We start from the raw sequence: 23,884 nt of genomic DNA on the forward strand, positions 1-23,884 counted from the left end.
GAGACTGGACAAGGGGAGGAAGATTTGAGACAGTTCAGTTGGACAGGAACAGGCTCAAATGCCAGCTTTACCAGGGCAGCCCTGTTTATGGATCCTGGAAAAGAGGTATGAGATGTTGAGGGCTAAGACTATTGAGAATGAAGGTCACTGGGAGAAGATCTCCAGAGAAGAAGTCATCAGTAACAGACGTGGAGGTGATAGCTTGTGTTCAGTGGTGGGGTCATGGTTTGTAAAGAGGAATTGTCGGGAAATGGTCTTCTGGCCTATATAGAGGCCAGTTCATCAGACAACAGCAGGCAGGTTTGATGGCAATGTTAATTTTGGCCCTGAGGGAACGGAGTCCAGCTACTTCAGAGTGAGACAGGTCAGACATACAGCAACAGATAAATTACACAACAACAAATTTAATCGCATGATTGGAATCTGAACCTACAACTGAACTTTTGACTAAAGCTTGGGTGCCAAAAGATAGCTTAGCCACTAAATAGCTGGTTAGTCCAAACAGTCCAATTGAATCAACTTGGTTTTAATTATATTTCTTATTCATTGGTTGATGTCTGTTTAATTTAAATTGGCTTTTAGTTTTGAAAAGATTAGTACTTAACACTTTTTTGGTAGATAATTCCTAAATTGCTATGCTGGTGTGCACTGAATTGACGAATTACAGATTTGGTGTACAGGTGGACAATGTCAAAGTTTGCGAATGACACAAAACTTGGAAGTATTGTAAGCAGTGAAGAGGACAGTATAAAACATCAAAAAAACATAGGCAAGTTGATGGAGTGGGTAGAAGAGTGGCACATGAAGTTCAATGCTAAGAAGTGAGAGATAATGCCTCCTTTGGTAGAAGGAACATGAAGAGAAAATATAAAATAAGGGGTAAAATTCTTAAAACGGTGCAGGGGCAGAGGGACTTGGGTGTATATATGTGCATAGATCATTGAAGGTGGCAGGATAGGTGGAGCGAACAGTTAATAAAGCATGTAGGATTCTGGGCTTTATTAATAGGGGCATAGAGTACAATAGCAAGGGGATTATGCTGAACTTATACAAGATACTAATTAGACCTTAGCTGGAATATTGTGCACAATTCTGGGCACCGCACTATTGGAAGGACGCAAACACATTGGAGAGAATGCAGATGAAGTTCACAACAATGGTTCCAGGGATGATAAACTTCAGTTAAGGCGATAGACTGTAGAGGTTGGGACTGTTCTCCTTGGAGAGAAGGCGGCTGAGGGGAAATTTGATAGAGAGGTTGGACTGAGGAGATAAGTAGAAACTGTTCCCGCTTGTAAAGGATCAAGAATGAGGGGCACAGATTTAAAGCAATTTGTAAAAGAAGCAAATGTGATGTGAGAAAAACGTTTTCACACAGTGAGTAGTTCGGGTCTGGAATGCACTGCCTGGAAGTGTGGAGGATGCAGGTTCAATCAAGGTATCCACGAAGGCATTGGATGATTACTTGAATAGAAACAATGTGTCGTCATAAGGGAAATGACGCTAATTCATGATGCTGTTTTGAATCGGTGCAAACACGATGGCAAAAATGGCCTCCTTCTGTGCTGTGATTCTGTAATGAGGGGGATGTTGATGACTATTTAAATCAGAGCACACTAACATAGCAATTCAGAAATAATTTACCAATAAAAGTGTTAAGTACTAAAGCCAATTCAAATTAAACAGACATAAACCAATGAATAAGAAATATAATTAAAACCAAGTTGATTCAATCGGACTGTTTGGAGTAGCCAACTGTTTAATGGCTAAGCTATCTTTTGGCACCTTTTAGGTCAAAAGTTCAGTTGTAGGTTCAGATTCCAATCAGGTCATTGAATTTGTTTTAGGTGCATGAAGTTCTCAGATTGGAAAAGTACTTGTGAATTTCAGAGTCATTGTACAATTAGAGAGTTTGCTTTTTCCAAAAGACAAATTGGGGATCAACTCACATCTTAAATATTAAACAGGTGCTCCTTTTCTAATACTTGGGCAGGCAGGTGGCATGACCAAGGGGACGCAGAGGGGCGGGGCACAAGGGGGCAGGGTGAAGAAAGTTTCTGCAAAATTAATATCCAAATCAGAACAGAAAAATGAAGCAAATGTTATAATACAAACCTTTTCTTTTTTTGATATTGCAGCTCTTAGCACTTGTATCTCTCCCTTATATTTTTTCTCAGTGTCAGCAAGTTCATCGTTCAGCAAATCAATTTTTACTCGTGCACTGTGCAGATCACCCATGGTTTTGTCACGAATGTTGGAAGTGTCAGCAAGCTCTTGAGCCATCAAAGCAATTTTCTGCTCGCTCGCTTGCACGTGTTCCTCAGCTCTACGTAGACGTTCACGAAGAACGGATACTTCATCCTGAAAATCAGAGCAGTCATGGGAAAATAAGTTATAGCTGTCGTTTTGATTATTTGAACAGACCAAAGATATGAATGTTTATTGAATTCCAATTTTTAATTGAAAGAGAAAAGTATCAGCCAATTAGCAATAAAGCTCTTTTCATTATTCTGAAAGCACTGAGCTATTTGATTCCTAGGATTTCTGAGAAGTTAAACAATGCAAACACATGCAAATCAAAACTACTGACTGTAGTCAGTTTTAGTCACAAAATACTGAAAATGGTGTTCAATACCGTCAATGAATGACAGGTACATTTCTTTCAGAGGCGAGCAGCCCACCTTCCTACAAAAAATACCAATTTAGTTCAAAAATGTTAACAACATAGCAACGATCACCCCGCCACTTTCACTTAAAATATCTTTCTTGCTACAATGTTACATTCATTTCAAGCTGGTTTCACATTTTTGGTTTTGGTTGAATTAATTTTAAATTCTTGCAATCACATCACACACACTCCTGCCCTAACCGCATGTCCCTTCACATCTCCATTATCCATTCCCATTTCTAAAGTTCATCTTTCACAGATCGCTCCTATGCCTTTCAACTGCCAAGCTACTTTCCTGTCCCCTTTGCTTCACTGTCAGGTAATGGGCACTTCCACCCTTTCTACCTGTTTGCTCAAAGGCTTTATTTGCTTTCAACATTCAACTTCTTGGTTTTAAGAAATAAAACAAAGTTTGAAATTTCTTGCCTGTTACTCATTTTGTGCATCACCTGCCTGTTTAATAGGGGATAGAAACTGGAATCTAACCTCATGTGTAAGTCATTAGAGCTGATATTTTCTAACCATTAAAAAATCCAGTTGAGTTCATTAGTTTGAGCTCAAAATTAAACCTAGATGTTCAAGATTTCAAGAATGGAGCAAAACACTTCCGAAAGGATTTTCGGCGATTTTTGTGAGAACCAGTCATCAGATTATGCATTTAATAATGGGTTTACATAAGTAAATCAACTGCAAGTGGGGAGATTGGAACTAATAAATACGAAGATGATGACAAACGTGAGGAATTAACATCCACTTCCAATCTGCACAATTTAAGTTTGAAGAACTTTAAAAGGGAACCGAATATATACATAAAAAGGAGAAATTTACAAGGCTATGGGGGAAGAGCCAGGAAGTGGGACATAACTCTTCCAAGAAATTATTATGCACCGAATAGCCTCCTTCTGTGCTTTACAAAATTGATCTTAACGAGATACATCACATGTATATATGATCCATCCCCTAATGGGAATAATGTAGAAAATGTACAAGTTTCCTTATCTTAAAGCAAAATTCGTAAACCAAAAGGTACAATGTGAAAAATAATAAAATCCCAATTATTATCATGAATTTCAAATGCTCATTTATTTAGAAGGGACTATGTCTTTCAAGCACTGGTTATGTAGACAGGTCAACCACCCAGCGTCAACCACCCAGGACCCGGGGACAGGGAGGGCGCCAACCGCCCAGGACCTGGGGAGAAGAGGTGGGAGTTGCACTTTGAAAAAGTGAACATTCCACAGGAATTCATGAAAGCTGAGATTGATTGGTTGGTGAGTAACTGCTCTCGAGGACCGTACGTAAATAGCTGGAAATTAGGGAAAAAAATATTTTAAGTGCATTAGGACACTGTGACAAATTGGAAAACGTAAGAACTCCGAGAACTGAGAATGCGTTCTGGTGGTTTGTATGTTTAACGGTAAAACAAGCTACTTTTAAAATGGAAATTGGAAAACCATCAGATTGGCTGGGTTGATGGAGATGAGGCTTTGATATAATGATTAGTCTGATAACAATGGGTGATGGGGTGGCAACGGGTAAAGAGAAGATGGGGGTGAATTTCATATTTACATTCTAAAAGGTATACTCAGGTATTAAAGGTAATTAAGAGTAACTTCTGAGAAGGTTAGTTCAGGAAAGGGAAGATACCAGAGGCAAATTCACCCAATGCAAGAGAGTTGTTTGAGACTGCAACCCACACAGCAGAAAGCTGTGTCCACTCCCAACAAGCTGCGCCTGCAGAAAACCTGTTTTGAGAAGCCTGTTGTCTCTATTCTAAATCAGAAGCACTCAAAAAGATATAGGTATCTGGTATGGTAAACAATGCTGGACTTTGCTTATAGTTTTTAAAAACCTGTTTGGACAGTTTAGCTTTTGAGGTTAGAGGGGGTTTGGAACTGGGTAAATGTAAAGATATTGTGGACAGCCATTAATGTAATTAAGTGCATTTTTAGTTGACTTGTGTTTTATTGTTTAATAAACATTTATTTTGTTTAAAAGCACCACAAAATAGCCCGGGACATCTTTCACTTATCTTCTCATCTTTGCTGGCATTATACCAAAATACAGTTGAGCGCAGATATTCATTCCCAAGTTCCCTTCTGGGTTTTGGAGTACCCTAGCATTTATCAGTTGTGCTCCTAATAAGTTGTAAAAATCGATTCTATCACTTAAGGTTTAAATTAGGACAGTAAGTGATGGTAAAGAGAGGTACTAAATTAAAAAAAGGAAAATAAATAATTAGTTCATTAAAACACATTAAGGATGGTAGGGCAGGGGATGTGGTGTGACTACAGAATGTGAGGGTTCCTGGACACCAGTGTCAGTATCTGGTGCTCGAAGAGAATCAGCTCAGAGTCATTGGGCTAGAGGCTGAGCTGTAGACACTGCAATATATCAGAGGAGGAGAGTTACCTGGATACTTTGTACCAGGTGGTGGTCGCATCCCTTTGGATCAAATCTTATGATTTTGTCAGCATTCAGGGACAAGAGAGCATGACTGCAAGTGAAGGAGGCAGGGGGACTCAAAATCTGGAAATTCTGGAGCCTCAGCCCTTGTAACTGTCCAACAGGCCTGAGGTTCTTTCAGCTTATTTGGATAAGAGTGGACGCTGCAGGGTGGATGAGCTAACTGACTCGGGCACCACAGCACAGGAAGCCAATTCAAGTGGGGAGTACATAGGAATAAAGTGGGCATAGAGGATCGTACAGTCAAAAGGATACACATATTTCTCTGCAATCCAGAGCAAGAGTCCAAACGGCTGTCTTGCCTGCCTGGTGCTAGGGTTCGGAACATCTGCTTACAGCTAGAGAGAACAGTGGAGGTCCAACTGTCATGGTCCACATAGGGTTGCACCACATTAGTAGGACTAGGAAAGAGTTTTTGCTGAGGAGGTATGAGCATCTACTGACCAAATTAAAAAACAGAACCTCATGGGTAATCATCCCTGAATTATAACCTGAGCCACAATCAAATTAGAATGGGGCAAACAAGATTAAAGAGATAAATGTATAGCTCAAAGATTGGTGCGTGAGAAATGGGTTTCAGTTCACGGGGCACTGGCACCAGTATTGAAGTAAGTGAGATCTGTACCACTGGGACAGTTAACACCTGAACTGTGCTGGGACCAGATGTACTGATAAATTGTACAACTAGGGCAATAGAGCGGACTTTAAATTAAATGGAGGAGAAAAAAAAGGATCATGAGAGAGGAAATCTAGCAAAGGAAATGGAAACAACACAGTAATAGTAATAGGGCAGCAATTTGCAAATGATTACCGGTGAGTGACAAGAAGGGACAGAACGGGCATCAGCAGGTAAAACCAGTAATTGCAATAAAGATAAAAACAAAACGGAGTTTAAGACGCTGAATTTGCATGCAGCATTTGTAACAAAAGGGATGAATTGTTACCACACGGATAAATATGTATGAGCTGATGAGCATTACAGAAACATGGTTGAAAGATGACTAAGGCTGGGACCTAAATGTCAAAAAGTATTTGACATCTTGTTTATTAAGGATGGCATTCGTTCAGTACCGAGAGATAAACCTTGGTTTGAAAGATCAGGATATAAAATCAGTTTGGATAGAGATAAGAAATACTAACAATAAGTAGTCACTTACGGGAATAATTTATAGGCTCCCTAACAGTAGTTAACACTGTAGGACAAAGCATATAATTAGTAATAAATGAGACATGAAACAAAGATCCTGCAATAATCATGGGCAACTTTAATCTACGTGTAAATTGGGAGAATCAGATTGACAAAGGGGCCTGTAATCATAGAATCCCTTCAGTACAGAAGGAGGCCATTCAGCCCATCAAGCCTGCACCGACAACAGTCCCATCCTATCCCCACAACCCCACATATTTATCCTGCTATTCCCCCTGAAACTAGGGTCAATTAGGCATGGCCAATCAACCTAACCCACACATCTCTGGACTGTGGGAGGAAACCGGAGTACCTGGAGGAAACCCACATACACATGGGGAGTGTGTGCAAACTCCACACAGTGACCCAAGCTGGGAATCGAACCCAAGTCCCTGGTACTGTGAGGCAGCAGTGCTAACCACTGTGCCACCCCGGTGAACGAATTCAGAGTGTTTTCAGGATTATTTCTTAGAGTAACACATTCTGGAGACAGCCAGGAAGCAGATTATCCTATCCCTGGTAATGTGCAATGAGACAGGATTTAATCAATAACCTCAAAGGAGCCTTGAAGTGACAGTGATTACAATATGGCAGAATTTCATGTTCAGTTTGAAAGCAAGAAGTGTGGGTCCATGACGAGTTTTTTTGAACCTAATTGAAGGTAACTAGGAGGTAAAGCTGGCAAAGCTGAACTGGGAAACGAGCATCATGTTCAGTAAACATAATGGAGATCATAAACTTATCAAATCAAAATTTACTTTCTGCACTCTTAAAAATTGACTTTGTTGGACCAAAAATATGGCTGCTTCAGGTCACAGGATTTGCAAGTTAGTTACATTTCTGGAAACTTCCAACAGTAATTATGGGACAAAACTTGATTCTCATCCTTGTGGAATTTCGGACCTATCATTGTATGGGCCCATTACAATCAACGAAACAAGGGTCTGTCTCCCCAGCCTGAACTTGTAACAAAAAGAAAACCATTGAAACTTGTGATACCTGAATCCCTGGAAAATTTCTGCCATCACCAGTAGAGCAGACCAAGTCTCTGTACATCAACCTCATCTTGCTGCGACATCACCAACTTTAAATGAATTCCATAACTCCTGCTTTCAGCTAGCTGAACTGCCTGAATCTTAACTCTGATGTGACGAAAACTCCAATGTGAAGGAACCCTCAAATGTACACCAACATTCATGTGAATTAATATCAGATCTTTGGTTCTTTGTTTCAAAGTTATTCCTAGTTATAACATTCTTTTCTTTCCTATTTACAACTTGTGCGCTTGCGTATGTGTCATTGAATGCATAAATAAACAATATTTCTGATTTAATTCGAGTGTTTTGGTGCTAATCGTTTAAAAATCAACTTCACAGACAGGATTTGGGGAAACACGCCACAGCTTATTTCAAAACTTGAAACAGGTCTGCTTACGGATGGATGGCAAGGAAAATAAGGGATTTCTGTTTACCCTGTTCCGCTGGAACAGGCAAAGAATGATTACAAAGATAATAAAGAGACAGAAAACGGTAGGATAGAAAGTTTGCTAATAATATAATAGCAAGTTTTTGTAAGTATTGGAATATGAGTAACTAAAGCTGGTGCTGTTCCTGTGGGCCTCAGAAACTGATCATCCATAAATAGGATTTTCAGTTTCCGAGGCTCAGAGGTGGAAAACAAAGAAATGGTGGAGGCATTGAACAGATATTTTGCCTCTGACTTCATGGTAGAAGAGTCAACTCCCCAGAAATAATTAAAAATCAAGAGGTGATAGCAAGGGATGAACATAAAGCAATGGCCATCACCAGGGAAAAGGTGCAATAAAAGCTATTCGACCCAATTGCTGACAAGTCCCCAGGACCAGACGGTCTGCATCCTAGGGTCTTAAAAGAAATGGTGGCACTAATAGTAGTTTATTCACAGTTACAAGGTTCCAAAATTTCTTAAGATTCCAGAAGGATTCCAGCACATTGGAAAATAGTTAATGTACCTTTATTAAAGAAAGGAGGGAAGCAGAAAGCAGAAAACTATGGCTATTTATCCAAATATCTGTCATAGGACAAGAGACCATTATTAAGGAGGCCACAGCAGAATACTTCAAAAGTCAGGATATGATCAGGCACAGCCAACATGGCTTTGTGAAAGGGAAATTGCAAAAGGGATTACCACCAGTGCCATGTGCTAATCAGAGTAGAAACAGCAGAATATAGAGGATGAGTATGCAACTGAAAAGATGGTGCAAGGAGAAAGGTTTTTAGGTTCGTGGGGCATTGGGACCAGTTCTGGAGATGGTCGGACCTCAGGTTTACAGCATGGAAACAGGACCTTTGGCCCAACTTGTCCATGCCGCCCTTCTTTTTTTAAAACCCCTAAGCTAATCCCAATTGCCCGCATTTGGCCCATTTCCCTCTATATACATCTTACCCATGTAACTATCTAAATGCTTTTTAAAAGACACAAGTGTACCCGCCTCTATTACTACAACTGGCAGCTTGTTCCAGACACTCACCATCCTGTGTGAAAAAATTGCCCCTCTGAACACTTTTGTATCTCTCCCTTCTCACCTTAAACCTATGCCCTCTAGTTTTAGACTCCCCAACATTTGGGAAAAGATATTGACTATCTAGCTCATCTATGCCCCTCATTATTTTATAGACCTCTATAAGGTCACTCCTCAGCCTCCCATGCTCCAGAGAAAAAAGTCCCAGTCTATCCAGCCTTTCCTTATAATTCAATCCATCAAGTCCCATTAGCATCCTAGTAAATCTTTTCTGCACTCTTTCTAGTTTAATAATTTCCTTTCTAGAATAGGGTGACCAGAATTGCACACAGTATTCCAAGTGTGGCCTTACCAATGTCTTGTACAACTTCAACAAGACATTCCAACTCCTGTATTCAATGTTTTGACCGATGAAACCAAGCATGCCGAATGCCTTCTTCACCACTCTGTCCACCTGTGACGCACTTTCTAGGAGCTATGAACATGTACCCCTAGATCTCTTTGTTCTGTAACCCTCCCCAATGCCCTATCATTAATTGAGTAAGTCCAGCCCTACTTCAATCTACTAAAATGCATCACCTCGCATTTGTCTAAATTAAACTCCATCTGCCATTCGTCAGCCCATTGGCCCAAATGATCAAGATCCCGTTGCAATTGGAGATAACTTTCTTCACTGTCCACCCAGCCACCAATCTTGGTGTCATCGGCAAACTTACTAACCATGCCTCCTATATTCTCATCCAAATCATTAATATAAATGACAAATAACAGTGGACCCAGCACTGATCCCTGAGGCACACCGCTGGTCACAGGCCTCCAGTTTGAAAAACAACTGTCTACAACCACCCTCTGGCTTCTGTCAAGAAGCCAATTTTGTATCCATTTAGATACCTCACCCTGGATCCTGTGAGATTTAACCTTATGCAACAACCTACCATGCGGTACCTTGTCAAAGGCCTTGCTAAAGTCCATGTAGACAACATCAGCTGCACTGCCCTCATCTACCTTCTTGATTACCCCTTCAAAAAACTCAATCAAATTTGTGAAACATGATTTTCCACTCACAAATCCTCTACAAACTGGACGGGATACACTTGGGCAGGACCAGGACTGATGTCCTTGGGGAGGGGAGGGGCAGCACTTGCTAGAGTGGTTGGAGAGGGTTTAAACTAATATGGCAGGAACCTATGTAAGGATTCAGAGCAGCAGGAATCAAGAACAAGAGAAAAAGACAGCAAGGAGAATAAAAAAAGCTATAGGCAGAGAAATCAAGGGCCAGAATCAGATAAGGACACAGTAAAAATAGTAGGAACAGGACAAGGAACATTAAAAGGACTAGCTTTAAGGTTTTGTACCTGAACATTAGAACCATTCAAAATAAAATGGATTAATTAGTTGCATAGATAGATGCAAAGGGATATGGTATATTTCGCATTACAGAGACATGGCTCCAAGGTGACCAAGGATGTGAACTAAACATTGAGGGCTATTCAGTGTTCAGGAAAAACAGACAGAAAGGAAACGGTGGTGGAGTTGCATTGTTGATTAAAGATATTGATACAATATGGGGAGAAATATATTAGCACAGACGATGTGGAATATGCATGGGTCAAGTTAAGGAACACCAAGGAGCAAAAAATATTCGTGGAGGTGGTATACAGACAACCAAACCGTAGTGGTAATGTTGGGAATAACATCTAACAAGAAATCAGAGATGCATGTGATAAAGGAACATCTGTGATTATTGGTGACTTTAACCCACATATAGATTGGGCGAGTCAAATTAGTCATAGAGGAGGAATTTCTGGGGTGTATACAGGGTGGTTTTCTGGACTAATATGCTGAGGAACCAACAAGGGAATGAACTATCTTGGACTGGAGTAATGGGAAAGGATTAGTTGTCAATCTAGCTGTGAGTGAATCCGTGGGGATGAGCAACCATAATAGGATAGAATTCTTTATCAAGGTGGATAGTGAGGTTGTTGATTGTGAGACCAGGATCCTGAATCTCAATAAAGATAGCTATGATGGTATAAAGCACGAGTTGGCTATGATGTACTGGGAAACATTACTGAAAGGAAGGACAGTGGGCAGGCAATGGCAATCATTCAAGGAACAAATAGGTAAACTCCAAAAGTTGTTTATTCCAATTTGGCTCAATAGTGGAAAGGGAACTGTGGCCAAATCATATAGCGATAGTATTAGATTCAAGAACCATACAAACCGGCAAGAACAAGCAACAGACCTGAGGATTGGGAGCAATTTAAAATTAAGCAAAGGTAGTCCAAGGGTTTGATTAAGGGAAAGATAAAGTATGAAAGTAAGCTAGCAGTGGACATAAAAACTGACTAAAACTTTCTAGGTATATGTAAAGAGAAAACGATTGACAAAAACAGTCAGAAACAGGGGAACTCAACAGGGAAAAAGAAATGGCTGAAGAACTAAATTCATACTTTGCTTCTGACTTTACAAAGAAAGATATGAATGACATACTGGAAATTCTGAGAGCAACAAGTTTTAGTAAGGAGCTGAAGGAAATGAGTATTAGTAGAGAAATGGTTTTGGGTAAAATGATGGGATTGAAGGTGGATAATTCTCCAGGGCCTGATAATCTTCATCCCAGAATACTTAAGGAAGTGGCCCTAGAAATAGTAGATCCGTTGGTGGTAATTTTCCAAAATTCCTTGGACTTTGAAATGGTTCCTACAGATTGGAAGGTAGCTAATGTAAGCCCACTATTCCCCAGAAGGTAGCGATGGCTGGGTCTTTAAATTTAAACATGGCTAAGTTAAATAAATTTTTTTGGACAAGGGGGTCAAGAGTTATACAAAAGTAGAGCTGGGATCACAACCAGATCAACCATGATCTAACTGAATGGTGGAACATGAATGGCCTACTCCTGCTCCCAAGTCTTATGTTCCCAGAATGAAGAAAAATAACTCTCCATTACTATATAGGTACATTCCACAAGCCTTTTCTCACACCCTAAAGATCTGCTTGCAGACAAGTTCATGTTCCTTCTGAAACAAAAATTAGAGGATCACAAAAAAAGAACACAAAGGTGGGACTAATTGGAGAACTCTTTCAGGGAGCTAGCACAGACATGTTGGGATGAATGCCCTCCTGCTCTGTATCGTTCCATGCTTCTGTTACCTTGTACACAAAACGATCTGGGACAACAAGATTAACAATGAACCTGTTTGCTGATAAGGTAATGCTGAAATATTAGTAATTCACACTGTATACTGATCGCTCCAGCTGGTGGATAAAACATTCCTGTCAAACTATATACCTCAGTTCATTTAAGTGAAATTAAACAAGAACACACATCATGCTTCACTAAATTATTGTACCACACTTAAGAAGGATATATTCTCATCTCTGGGTCAAAATCCTGGAAATCCCTCCCTAACTACATTGTGGGTACACCTACAAACTGCAGCAATAGAAGGTTCACCATCTCATTCTCAATTACGGATGGGCAATAAATGCTGGTACTGCTAGCGATGCCTACATCTCATGAACAAATAAGAAAAAAACCATGTCATCCTTTTTGTGAAGAAAATTAAGCATTAGCTACTGAAAGGCAAGGAAGTGTTACGAAGTAAAATCTAAACAGGAATGGTAAAAACAATTGTCTGATTTGAAATACAATAAATACTACGTCCAATTTCAGAACCATGTTGAACTAACCAAATTAACTAATAAAAACCCTTGAGCAACAGCTAATCACCACAGTCATATGGTGGGCACTGTAGCTGTGTTCTTGGTCAGAAAACCCCTGTAGTAATCATGCTCTTCTAATCACAAGCACTTCTGCTTTGTTAGCTTTGCCTGGAACAAGATCCTCTCCAAGTTGCCTTTACACCTACAGAATGGTGCATAATAATTTAGAGAATTTAAACTAGCCTTGCAAAACTATGCTTTGATTTAGAGCAGCAGAAATTCTCAAACATTGCTTTACATGACTAAATCAAATCTAGTACCTTTAACACAAGTGTTCCAAAGTCCTTCACAGGGGCAGTACAAAACAAAATATGGGCACTGCGCCACACAAGATATTAGGGTAGTTGACCAAAAGCTTGGGAAGAATTTAAAAAACATTTTGAAAGAGGAAATTGTGGTGGAGGTGTTAGGGAGGGAATTCCAGAACTTAGGGCTGTTGGAGTCATTAAAAAGTCTCAACACTAGGTTAAAGTCCAACAGGTTTATTTGGTAGCACAAGCTTTCAGAGTGTCACTCCTTCTTCAGGTGAGTGAGGAGTTGTGTTCACAAACAGGGCATATATAGACACAAACTCAATTTACAAGATAATGGTTGGAATGCGAGTCTTTACAGGTAATCAAGTCTTAAAGGTACAAACAATGTGAGTGGAGAGAGTTGCCTTCAAACAGCTACGGCTGTTAGGGGTCACATGCCGCGGCCGTTAAACCGCCAGAAACTGATAGCCAAGTTCTGCACACGAGGACGGCCTCAACCGGGATCTTGGGTTTATGTCACACTATCTGTAACTCTCACGACTTGCCTGGGCTTGCAAAATCTCACTCCTGGTTAGAGACAATACACACCTCTTTAACCTGTGCTTAACCCTCTCTCCATTCACATTGTCTGTACCTTTAAGACTTGATTACCTGTAAGGAGTCATTAAAATCAGGGATGCCCAGTAGGCCAGAAATAGAGGAGTACAGGTAGTTCAGAGTGTTGTGGGGTTAGAGGAGAAACCATGGAGAATCTGAAGATAAGAATGGGACTTTTAAAATTGAGTCAATGTACCTCAACGAGCAGAACGTTATGGGTGAACAGGACGTGGTGCAGGTTATGAAATAGCAGCAGAGTTTTGGATGACCTACGGTTTAGAGAGTAGAATGTGGGAGGCCAGCCAGGAATGCAAGTGAAGAGTCAAATCTAAAAGTAGCAAACATGAGGGTTTCAGTAGATGAGCTGAAGTGGTGTGGAGTCAGGAGGTGTTATAGAGAAAGGAATAGGGAGCCATGGCGATGGTGTGGTTATGCAATTGTTAGCTCATCATGGGATTTAATGTAACATCAAGGTTGTGAAATGTCTGGTTCCGCCTCAGACAGCTGCCAGGGCAGGGGATAAAGTTGGTGGCTAGGGAGCAGAGGTGGTAGTGGAGACTAAAGACAATGATTCCATTCTGTCCAGTATTTAATGATCAGTTATTGCTTTCTCTCAACATTACACCAATCCTCACCCCTTTTTTGCTCAGTTTTACTAACATGTGGCTGAGGGTATTTTTTTCCCTACTGCTTCTTTCTTGCACAAAAATAAGGTACTGATTCTCATAGGGATACAATTCAAATGTTATCCAGCAGCACCTTTCTTATATGGTTAATCTTCACATGCAGAAAGCATTGTCAAACCCTCTAAACTTTGAAGGAAATAGCTTCAAGACTAATTATATTCTCACTCCATATCTCCACATGTGCCATTTCTAACAGAGATAACTGAACTATCAGGAGCAGGAATTTAGTCAATTTCCCAGTCCATTGACAATGAGACAAATGCCTGCATTGAACTGGCATCACTATCTGATCTGTATAGCTTTATACTGCATCACATGGTGCACTTACCATTTAGCCACATGGATAATCATTAATTTTCTGATATGTACAAGCAAACTACCAATCGTGCATAAACAAAATATTGTAGCAAAGCAATACTTCCCCTAGTCACAGGGCAAAAAGTATAACAGAACAGGTTGTAGAAATCTGAAATGGTCTGGTAATAATCTATTGATGGTTGAGGCACCTGAAAAAGCTTCACGAGGAACTGATGTTATTTTAAATGTTTAATATTTTCATTTAACATTTCTTACCATGTTAGCGGAATTAACTAACATTTCCTTTTGCAATTTTTCTTTTTCTGACAAACATTGCTGTAGTCTTCCCACTTCTTCCTTGAAGTGGGCCAGCATGTTCTCTTTACTTGCATCTAAGCTTTTAAAAGACTGCATCTCTGTAACCAGCTTTGTGTTTTCAATTTCTGTATTCTTTGCATGAACCTGCAAATAATCACAATTAGTTATAAAATTTATTTTTGGTTAGATGGCTAGTAATAATCAAATACCTCACAGTCTAGCATTTAAAACCCAAGTTAAATGTGAAATGCAGTATCATGTACACATACCAAAAGTGACTTTCTACAAAATTTCAAATCAGACAGTAACAGATTTGAAGTGAGAACAGGGAAAATCCATATTAGGATAATGGAACTTGAATACCTTCCTGAACAATATTGGGGGCGATTCTCCCAAAAATATTCGAAGTGTCGAATTTGGTAAAAACTGGCGTAAATCACGCTGGCTTTTTCAGGGGGTGTTTCCAAATGAATCTCCCACACTCTGTGCACTCCAGAAACCAGAGGGCGGGGCCTATTCCCACTGGAGAGGCCGGCAGCATAACGCTGAGGGGCCACTGCGCGTGCACCAATCTTTTAGTGCCGAAATCGGCGCATGTGCAGTGGCCCTTATCTGCTGGCCTCCTGACTGCTCGCCAGCTCGATCACTGGCCAGCCCTGCGACCCACTCTCAGCCAATCGCTGGCTCCCCAGATGTGTCCGGGCCAGCCTCCTCCCCTTTAAACCCTCAGCAGGCTGACCCCACCCCCACCCTGATGCCCAGCCTGGATAGCTGACCTCCCTCCCCCTGTCATTCAGCCAAAGTGCAAAGTGGCAGCGGGAGCACCCCCTGCCTGCCCCCAATCGCCCCAGGAGGCCCCGCTCCCATCAGGCACTGCCCCTTGAGCATTGGCACTTTGCCCCTTGGACAGTGTTGGGGGGCTCAGACTGGCACTGCCAAGGTGGCAATGCCAAGGGGGAACCCCTCACCCATTGCCCAACCTTCTGGGGAGGCCTCGATTGCCCCCCCCCTTCAATCCAGCAGGGCCGGGCTGCCAGTTCCCCGCAAGTAGGCAGCTATACTCGCTAGAGTGAAATACTCCTGGCCCTGGGGGAGGGGGGTTGTGGTGCCATTTTCGCCCTTACATCTCTGGTCAGACTGAGCCAGTTCTACAACTGTGGTCTTTAGGTGTGGCTATTTTTGTTCAGAAGTTTAATCAGAGTTCAACAGAGAAATAAGCCTACTTCTCTAGGTATAGTGATTGGGATTATTGATTTTTCTGTCGAGAAAAAAACTCGATACATACTGAAGATAGTGATATGGTGGAAGATATCAAGAGGTATGGAAGTTAGTTCTTGTAATAGTTCCTCTACCTGGTACCTACCAGAAGTACAACCACCTGAGTTAATTTTATTGCTTTCAGGGTGCTTCCCAGCAAGATGTGATGTCCATTTACATCCGAGTGCATGGGGAAATCAGGAAGGGCAGAAACAGGGTGGAATAAGTTCTGGATGTGTTCCTTTCAAGATCTCTTCTTGGGATGTGCAAAGTTTTGAACATTAGGTTGATGTCAGGGCTTGTACTGGGATTCCAATACTGGAGTCTTGATTTTATATAGTATAAGCATAGAGTTGGCCTTTGTTGTCTACATGGTCATTGCATCTGACCAATTTTACAATAAGGAACTTAAAGCGAATACTTATTACCTTGTATAGATCTTTCTCGTCCTTTTCATTCTTCAGCTGCAATTCTAGTTGTTCTTTTTCAACAATTAGTCTCCTCAGTTTGTGCTTTATGCTGAGGAAACAATTTTACATTTCAAGACAGGTATAAATCTCAACAAAATATAATTGACATCAAAATATAACTGAACTAAAAGGGTCCAATCTACAACACTACTTTTAATTCCAAAAATAAAACTTGTGCTTCACAGAATGCATCTTTAACACAAATGACAAATTCAGAGGGATTTTTTTGGTTTGTAATTCATGGGATGTGGACATTGCTGGCCAGCATATATTGTCCATCCTTGAGTTGACCATGTTGCTGTTGATCTGGAAATCACATAGGCCAGACCACTTAAGAGTGACAGATTTCCTTCCCTCAAGGAAATTAGTGAACCAAATGGGATTTAACAACAATAATGGTTTCATGGTCATCATTATACTTTTAATTCCAGATTTTTATTGAATTCTGCCTTCACCATCTGTCAAGGTGGGATTTGAACTCAGGTCCCCCGAACATTACCGTGGCTCTGTGGAGAACTAGTCCAGTAACTATACCACTACACCACTGCCTCCCCTTGTTAAAAAATAAAACCTTCATTGAAATTTGATAGAATTTCTAACTAAAGTCGAAACTTTAGACTTCGAAATACATAAAACATATGTAGGAAAAGTCTGGTGTGTTTTGTTAACTCACAATACATTACATATGTTGCTATTTTAGCACCTTGTTATTTAAAATCTGTCAAGATACTTGCTGTAAAGTGGTAAAATAACTAGTTGTTTCTACTGTTCCAAATAATTTTGCAGCACAACAGGCAGCCATCACATCTGTTGCAACATTATAGCATAAATGTCAAAAGTTATTCAATATTTCTGTAATACAGCAAGTTTACTAAAGCAATACATAAAATCATAGAATCCCTACAGTGCAGGAGGAGGCCATTCGGCCCATCGACTCTGCACCGACCATAATCCCACCCAGGTCCCATTCCCACAACCCCACGCATTTACCCTATTAATCCCCCTGACACTAGGATGGCCAAGCAACCTAACTCGCACATCTTTGGGCTGTGGGAGGAAACCGTAGCACCCAGAGGAGCAATGAGCAGACACGGGGAGAACATGCAAACTCCACACAGACAGTGACCCGAGGTCAGAATTGAGCCTGGGGCCCTGGAGCTGAGAGGCAGCAGTGCGCACCACTGTGCCGTCTATCGTGACTAGCAGAAGGTAAAAATGACATTTTAGCCAACACAGATTTCACACACGACATCCCTAGTACTAGTTAACTACCACTTTATAGAAGTCCTTAAGATACAAGTAATTTTGGACTCTGAACTAAAGCAAAGCTGAAATTTAGACCACAGAAGACAAGGAGACACCAGTCTTTTCAGAAAAACATCTTTCATAAAATGACCTATTTGCAGGAAATACGTTTCATCATTTTTTTTCAATTCATTTACGGGATTTGGGCATCGCTGGCTAGGCCAGCGTTTTGTCTATCCCTCATTGCCAACACTGATGTTTAGCAGGTCGGCAGACTGGCAAAGCAGCCTTCACATTTAAGCTGCAATGTCAATCCAGGGTTCAAATACAATTAAGAAACGAGGTCTTTGTATGGTTGTGCTGCCTAGACATTCGTGGGATAGTTTTCACATAGATTTTCTTTCCACCGGTCAGCAGATCCCTGAGTCAGCTCCGCAGTGTCTGTCCCTCTGAGGGAATATATTGGAAACGCCAACCCACACGCTCCCTTTTCTCAGTTCCCACCCTCTCCAGCGGCACTCAAACTTTCATAGAACGCATTCCACATTGGCTGTTAAGTTGTCAGGCTGCATGAAATTACGCCCTGAGCCCAACCGTGCACGTGCACCTGACAGACAAAAAAATTCAGGCCCATATGTTTTAGCTATTACCTCATGCTGTTTGCGAGCGAGTTCCAGGCTCTTGACCTGGCTACTATGAAGAAATTAAGACGGCAACTAACTTAAATGGGAGCTTTCAGGTGGTGCTATTCCCATGAATACGCTGCCCTTGTTCTTTAGGGTGGCAGAGGTGGAAAGAGCCTTGGTGAGTTACTGCAGTGCATTTTGTAGATGGTGCACACTGAAGACAGTGATGAGGGAGCAAATAATTAGGGTAATTGATGGTTGCCAATCAAGCATGCGGTGTTGAACTTCAAGAGTGTCATTGGGGTTGCACACACAGCCAGACAAGTGGTGAGTATTATTTATACAGTACCTTCCAAACCACGGCTGCTACTATCTAGAACCACAAGGGCAGCTGATGCATGGGAACACCACCACCTGGAAATTCCCCTCCAAGTCACTCACATCCTGGCTTGGAATATATATCACTGTTCCTTCACTGTTGCCAGGTAAATATCATGGAACTCTCTCCACATGGGCTGCAGTGGTTCAATGATGCTGCTCACCCCCACCTTCTCAAGGGAATTAGGGATGGGTGATAAATGCTGATCTGGCCAGCAGTGACCACATCCCAAAATGAAAAATAAAAACAAAATCACATTCCTGAATTGAACCTTGTATATGGTGGACATGCTTTGGGAATTATAAAGCAAGTTGCTGACCATACAATTCTCAGCGCCTGATCTGCTTTTGCAGCCACAGTATAGATATAGTTGGTCCAGTTTCTAGTTATATAGGATGTTGGTGGAAGAGTCAACGATGGTAATGCCATTGAATGGAGATGGTCAGATTCTCCTCCTTGTTGGAGATGGTCATTGCTTGGGGCTTGTATAGAACAAATGTTACTTGCCATGTATCAGCCCAGAAAATTGTCCAGGTTTTGCTGCATGTGGGCACAGACTATATCTGAGGAGCTGCGAATAATATTGAACACTGCAATTATCAGCACACATCCCCACTTCTGACATATCTGATAGAGGGAAACTAATTAATGAATCAACTAAATATAGTTGGGCCTAGAATACCAACTACACAGAGGAACTCCTGAAGCAATGCCGTGGGTTTGAGATGATTGAGTTCTAACAACCAGAACCATCCTCCTTTGTGCTGGATATGACATCAGCCCATGTGGAGATTTCCCTCCCCTATTTCCAATGACTTCAGTTTTGTTCAGACTCTTTGATGTCACACTTGGTCAAATGGTGCCTCGATTCAAGGGAAGTTATTCTTACCTTACTCTAGCCATAAGAAAAGTGTCTTGTATATAAAAGTACCTATTTGGAAAAGTATGTTGCCAGTAAAGAGAGGAGGAAACATAACAGCAATACGGTGGTGGCAGGAGTGCAGGCTGATGATCTGAAATACAAATTAAAGAACAAAGAACAGTACAGCACAGGAAACAGGCCCTTCGGCCCTCCAAGCCTGTGCCGCTCCTTGGTCCAACTAGACCAAATTATGGGAAGATGCTGTTGCACTAGAGGGGAATAAACGAAAGTTGCTCTAATAATTATGAACTCCAATGGGAATGTCACTCCACAACACGGGGGCGGTTTTCATACACAACATGGGAGCGGTTTTCATACACAACACGGGAGCGGTTTTCACACACAACACGGGAGCGGTTTTCATACCTGTCTAATTCAGTTTCCTTTGCAATGGCTTTTTGATTAGCAGTCACTATGTCTCCTTCAAGTTGAGTAATTTTTGCAGCAGCTTCTTTATACTTTTTCTCAATGTCTTCTTTCTCAAATTTTAAAGCTTCTGAGCTCTGGAAGAGATCCTAGTTCAACAAGTTTTTAAAAATCCTATTAAGCAAGGCATCAAATTTGAATTCAAAACTTTTACGCACAGAAAATACTTTCACTTATTTGAATTTAACTACACAGGTGCACTTAATTGATGCAAACTTCCAAATGTTGTGAGGGAATGAAGTTGGAGCATTGAATGAAAACAATGGCTTTAGTCTTCCCAGTATTTAATTACAGAAATTTCTGCTTTTTGAGTAGATGTCAGATAAGCAGTGGATAATTTATGAATATCGGAGGAATCAAGGGAGGTGATGGTGAGGTAGAGTGGAGGAGTCGATGGCATACACAAGAATAAAGCCAACTCTGTGCGTTTGCATAATGTTACAGAGGGGCAATATGTAGCTCAGAAATAGGAGGGGCCAGGCCAGGTCAGGATAGCTAATTTTCTTCCCTAAAGGACATAGGTAAACCAGACAGGTTTTTTTATGATAATGGTTTCATGGTCATCATTAGATATTTAATTCCGGATTTTTATTGAATTCAAATTTCACCATCTGTCATGGTGGAATTCGAAACCAGATCCATAGAGCATTACCTTGGATCTCTGGATTACTTAGTCCAGTGACAATACCACTGCCTGCTTTACTTTTGTTACAGTCACACAATATTTTTAATTTTCATTCCAGTGCAAGAAATAACAAAATTCTTAAATATTTTTAAACCTACCAAGTCAGTGCTAATTTATAGGTTCAATGAAAATACTCAGAAACATGTTTTGCACATTATGGTGTTAAAAGAATATCAAAAGCAACAGAATTAAAGCTTGCAACATCATTTTTTTAGACTTCTAAAAGTCTTTAAAATTTATAGGTTTTCATTCAATGTGAAGGGTGATCCAAAAGATTTATGATAGAATTATGATGCATACTTTAAAGATGTGGAACGTCAATATACAACAAAACTGAATAACCCAAATATAAACCAACCTATGAAGCTAAATGAACACAATTAAATGTGATAAAAAAATAATTAGACTGCAACAATACTATTGTTGAAATTATCCAAGTTGCTAGCCACTGCAACCACCATCAAAAGCTTACATCTGAAATTGCTTTTCCGTTTCAGAGACATGCCCTAGGATCACATGCTTTGAAAATGCTCTGAACTCATTAGCATTTCTGGCAGAGCCATGGAAATAGAAACTTAGGGTCTCAAATGCCTTCCTTTTCAAGCATTGACTTGAACTTGCATCAGGACAAAGCTGTCAATGCTGCCAGAATGTCATTTCAAAAACTTAAAAGTCATTTTTTTTATAAGCCTGCATTTCTGGCCTTCCCCTCAGCTTGCATGAAATACTGGCCATGTTTACTCTGATGATTCATGAAGTGTCAGCGGGAGATGAAACATTCAACTGCTGAATTTGTCAGCTTGACCCAAGATCTTACAATCTATTATCAACTGACAGATTTTCATTTTTACTTCCAATTACACGTCAAATAAATATAACTACAGTTAGTCAAACCCTAAAAGTTCACCACATTTGGAGAAAACTCTAAATTCAGATTAAAATGCTCCAAGCTAAACTATATTTTATCAACAGTTTGAACCAGAATAAATAGGTTTAAGAACATAAGAACTAGGAGCAGGAATAGGCCATCTGGCCCCACGAGCCTGCTCCACCAATCAATAAGATCATGGCTGATCTTTTCATGTACTCAGCTCCACTTACCCGCCCACTCACCAAAACCCTTAAATCATTTACTGTTCAAAAATTTATAGAACATAGAAAAGCTACAGCACAAACAGGCCTTTCGGCCCACAAGTTGCGCCAAACATGTCCCTACTTTATCTATCCTTGCCTTAAAAACATTCAATGAGGTAGCCACAGCTGCTTCACTGGACAGGGAATTCCACAGATTCACAACCCTTCGTGTGAAGAATTACCTCCTCAACTCAGTCCTAAATCTGCTTCCCCTTATTTTGAGGCTATATCCCCTAGTTCTAGTTTCACCTGCCAGTGGAAACAACTTCCCTGCTTCTATCTTATATGTTTCTATAAGATCTCCCCTCATTCTTTTGAATTCCAATGAGTATAGCCCCAGTCTACTCAGTCTCTCCGCATAAGCCAATCCATTCAACTCTGGAATCAACCAAGTGAATCTCCTCTGCACCCCCTCCAGTGCCAGTATATCCTTTCTCGAGTAAGGAAACCAAAACTGTACACAGTATTCCAGGTGTGGCCTCACCAGCACCTTATACAGTTGCAACATAACCTCACTGTTTTTAAACTCCATCCCTTTAGCAATGAAGGACAAAATTCCATTTGCCTTTTAATTACCTGCTGCACCTGCAAACCAACTCCTTGAGATTCTTGCACAAGGACACCCAGGTCCCTCTGCATAGCAGCATGCTGCAATTTTTTACCATTTAAATAATAGTCCATTTTGTTGTTATTCCTACCAAAATGGATGACCTCACATTTACCAGCATTGTACTCCATCTGTCAGACCCTTGCCCACTCACTTAGACTATCTATATCCCTTTGCAGACTTTCAGCGTCCTCTGCACACTTTGCTCTGCCACTCATCTTCGTGTCATCGGCGAATTTTGACACACTACACTTGGTCCCCAACTCCAAATCATCTATCTAAATCGTAAACAATTGCGGTCCCAACACTGATCCCTGAGGCACACCACTAGTCACTGATCGCCAACCAGAAAAACACCCATTTACCCCCACTCTTTGCTTTCTGTTAGTTAACGAATCCTCTATCCATGATAATAAGTTACCCGTAACACTGTGCACCTTTATCTTATGTAGCAATCTTTGGTATGGCACCTTGTCAAATGCCTTCTGGAAATCCAGATACACCACATCCACAGGTTCTCCATTGTCCACTGCACATGTAATGTTCTCAAAGAATTCGACCAAATTAGTCAAACTTGACCTTCCTTTCATGAACCAATGCTGCGTCTTACCAATAGGACAATTGGTAAGACGTAAATCAAAAGTTTGATTTACTTTTGCAGCCAGAATACAACCAAAACAGCAAACAACTTGGTGGGTTTTACCACCAATACAGAAATATTCTCAGACAGATTGTGGTCATATTGGAAGCCTCTTCAATTCTTTGAAAATTTAGGGCTAGGTTAAGCAGCTTCTGTTTATATTGAAAAATAATTCTGTCCCTTAGAAAGTAGTTAAAAATAAAAGCTTGAATGCTCCAAGACACTCATTACTTTTTACATTAAAAATTTTGGAAAGTGAACTTTATGCAGTTAGTTTTACCTATTTCTGAGTTGAACATTGAAGAAAATCACTGCTGCAGCAGTCATGGCATACAACAGCCTGAGGCTTTTTTATATTCATTCTCAAGCTGTGACTGTCTCGGGCAAGGGTAGAATTTATTGTCCAACCCCAAATGTTGTGATAAAATGATCGCGAGCTGTGTTCTTGAACTGCTGCAGTGTATGATGAAGATTCTCCCACAATGCTGTTAGGTAGGGAGTTCCTGGATTTTGACTCAGCAATGAATGAATGGCATCCAATTGAAGATAGTATGTAGCATGGATAATGGATGTGATGATTATTCACATGCACTTGTTGCCCTTGTCCTTACAGATAGTGGGGTTCACAGGCTAGGTAGATACTGCCAAGAGGAATGGTAAGTTGCATCTTTCAGGTGGTATACACTGTAAACACTTACACCAGTCTTCAGCTGACTGGATGAAATGCCAATATTCTTCGATTTGGATGGTGTTGAGCTTCTTGGGTGTTTTTACAGCTACATCCAAATGACACCA

The 23,884-nt window shown here is 40.7% G+C and overlaps 1 protein-coding gene across 1 annotated transcript in view; it reads right to left on the bottom strand.

The window, feature by feature from the left end:
• Positions 1 to 23,884, bottom strand: part of tax1bp1b (Tax1 (human T-cell leukemia virus type I) binding protein 1b) — a 137,053-nt gene that overhangs the window by 65,361 nt on the left and 47,808 nt on the right. The window contains exons 6-9 of the mRNA XM_078239869.1: positions 19,964 to 20,112; positions 16,384 to 16,474; positions 14,657 to 14,842; positions 2,116 to 2,361 (exon numbers count right to left, since the gene is read on the bottom strand). Coding sequence (XP_078095995.1) covers positions 2,116 to 2,361; positions 14,657 to 14,842; positions 16,384 to 16,474; positions 19,964 to 20,112 — 672 coding nt within the window. The remainder of the gene's footprint in view (positions 1 to 2,115; positions 2,362 to 14,656; positions 14,843 to 16,383; positions 16,475 to 19,963; positions 20,113 to 23,884) is intronic.

This window comes from Mustelus asterias, chromosome 2, assembly GCF_964213995.1.
Source record: "Mustelus asterias chromosome 2, sMusAst1.hap1.1, whole genome shotgun sequence".
NCBI lineage: Eukaryota > Metazoa > Chordata > Chondrichthyes > Carcharhiniformes > Triakidae > Mustelus > Mustelus asterias.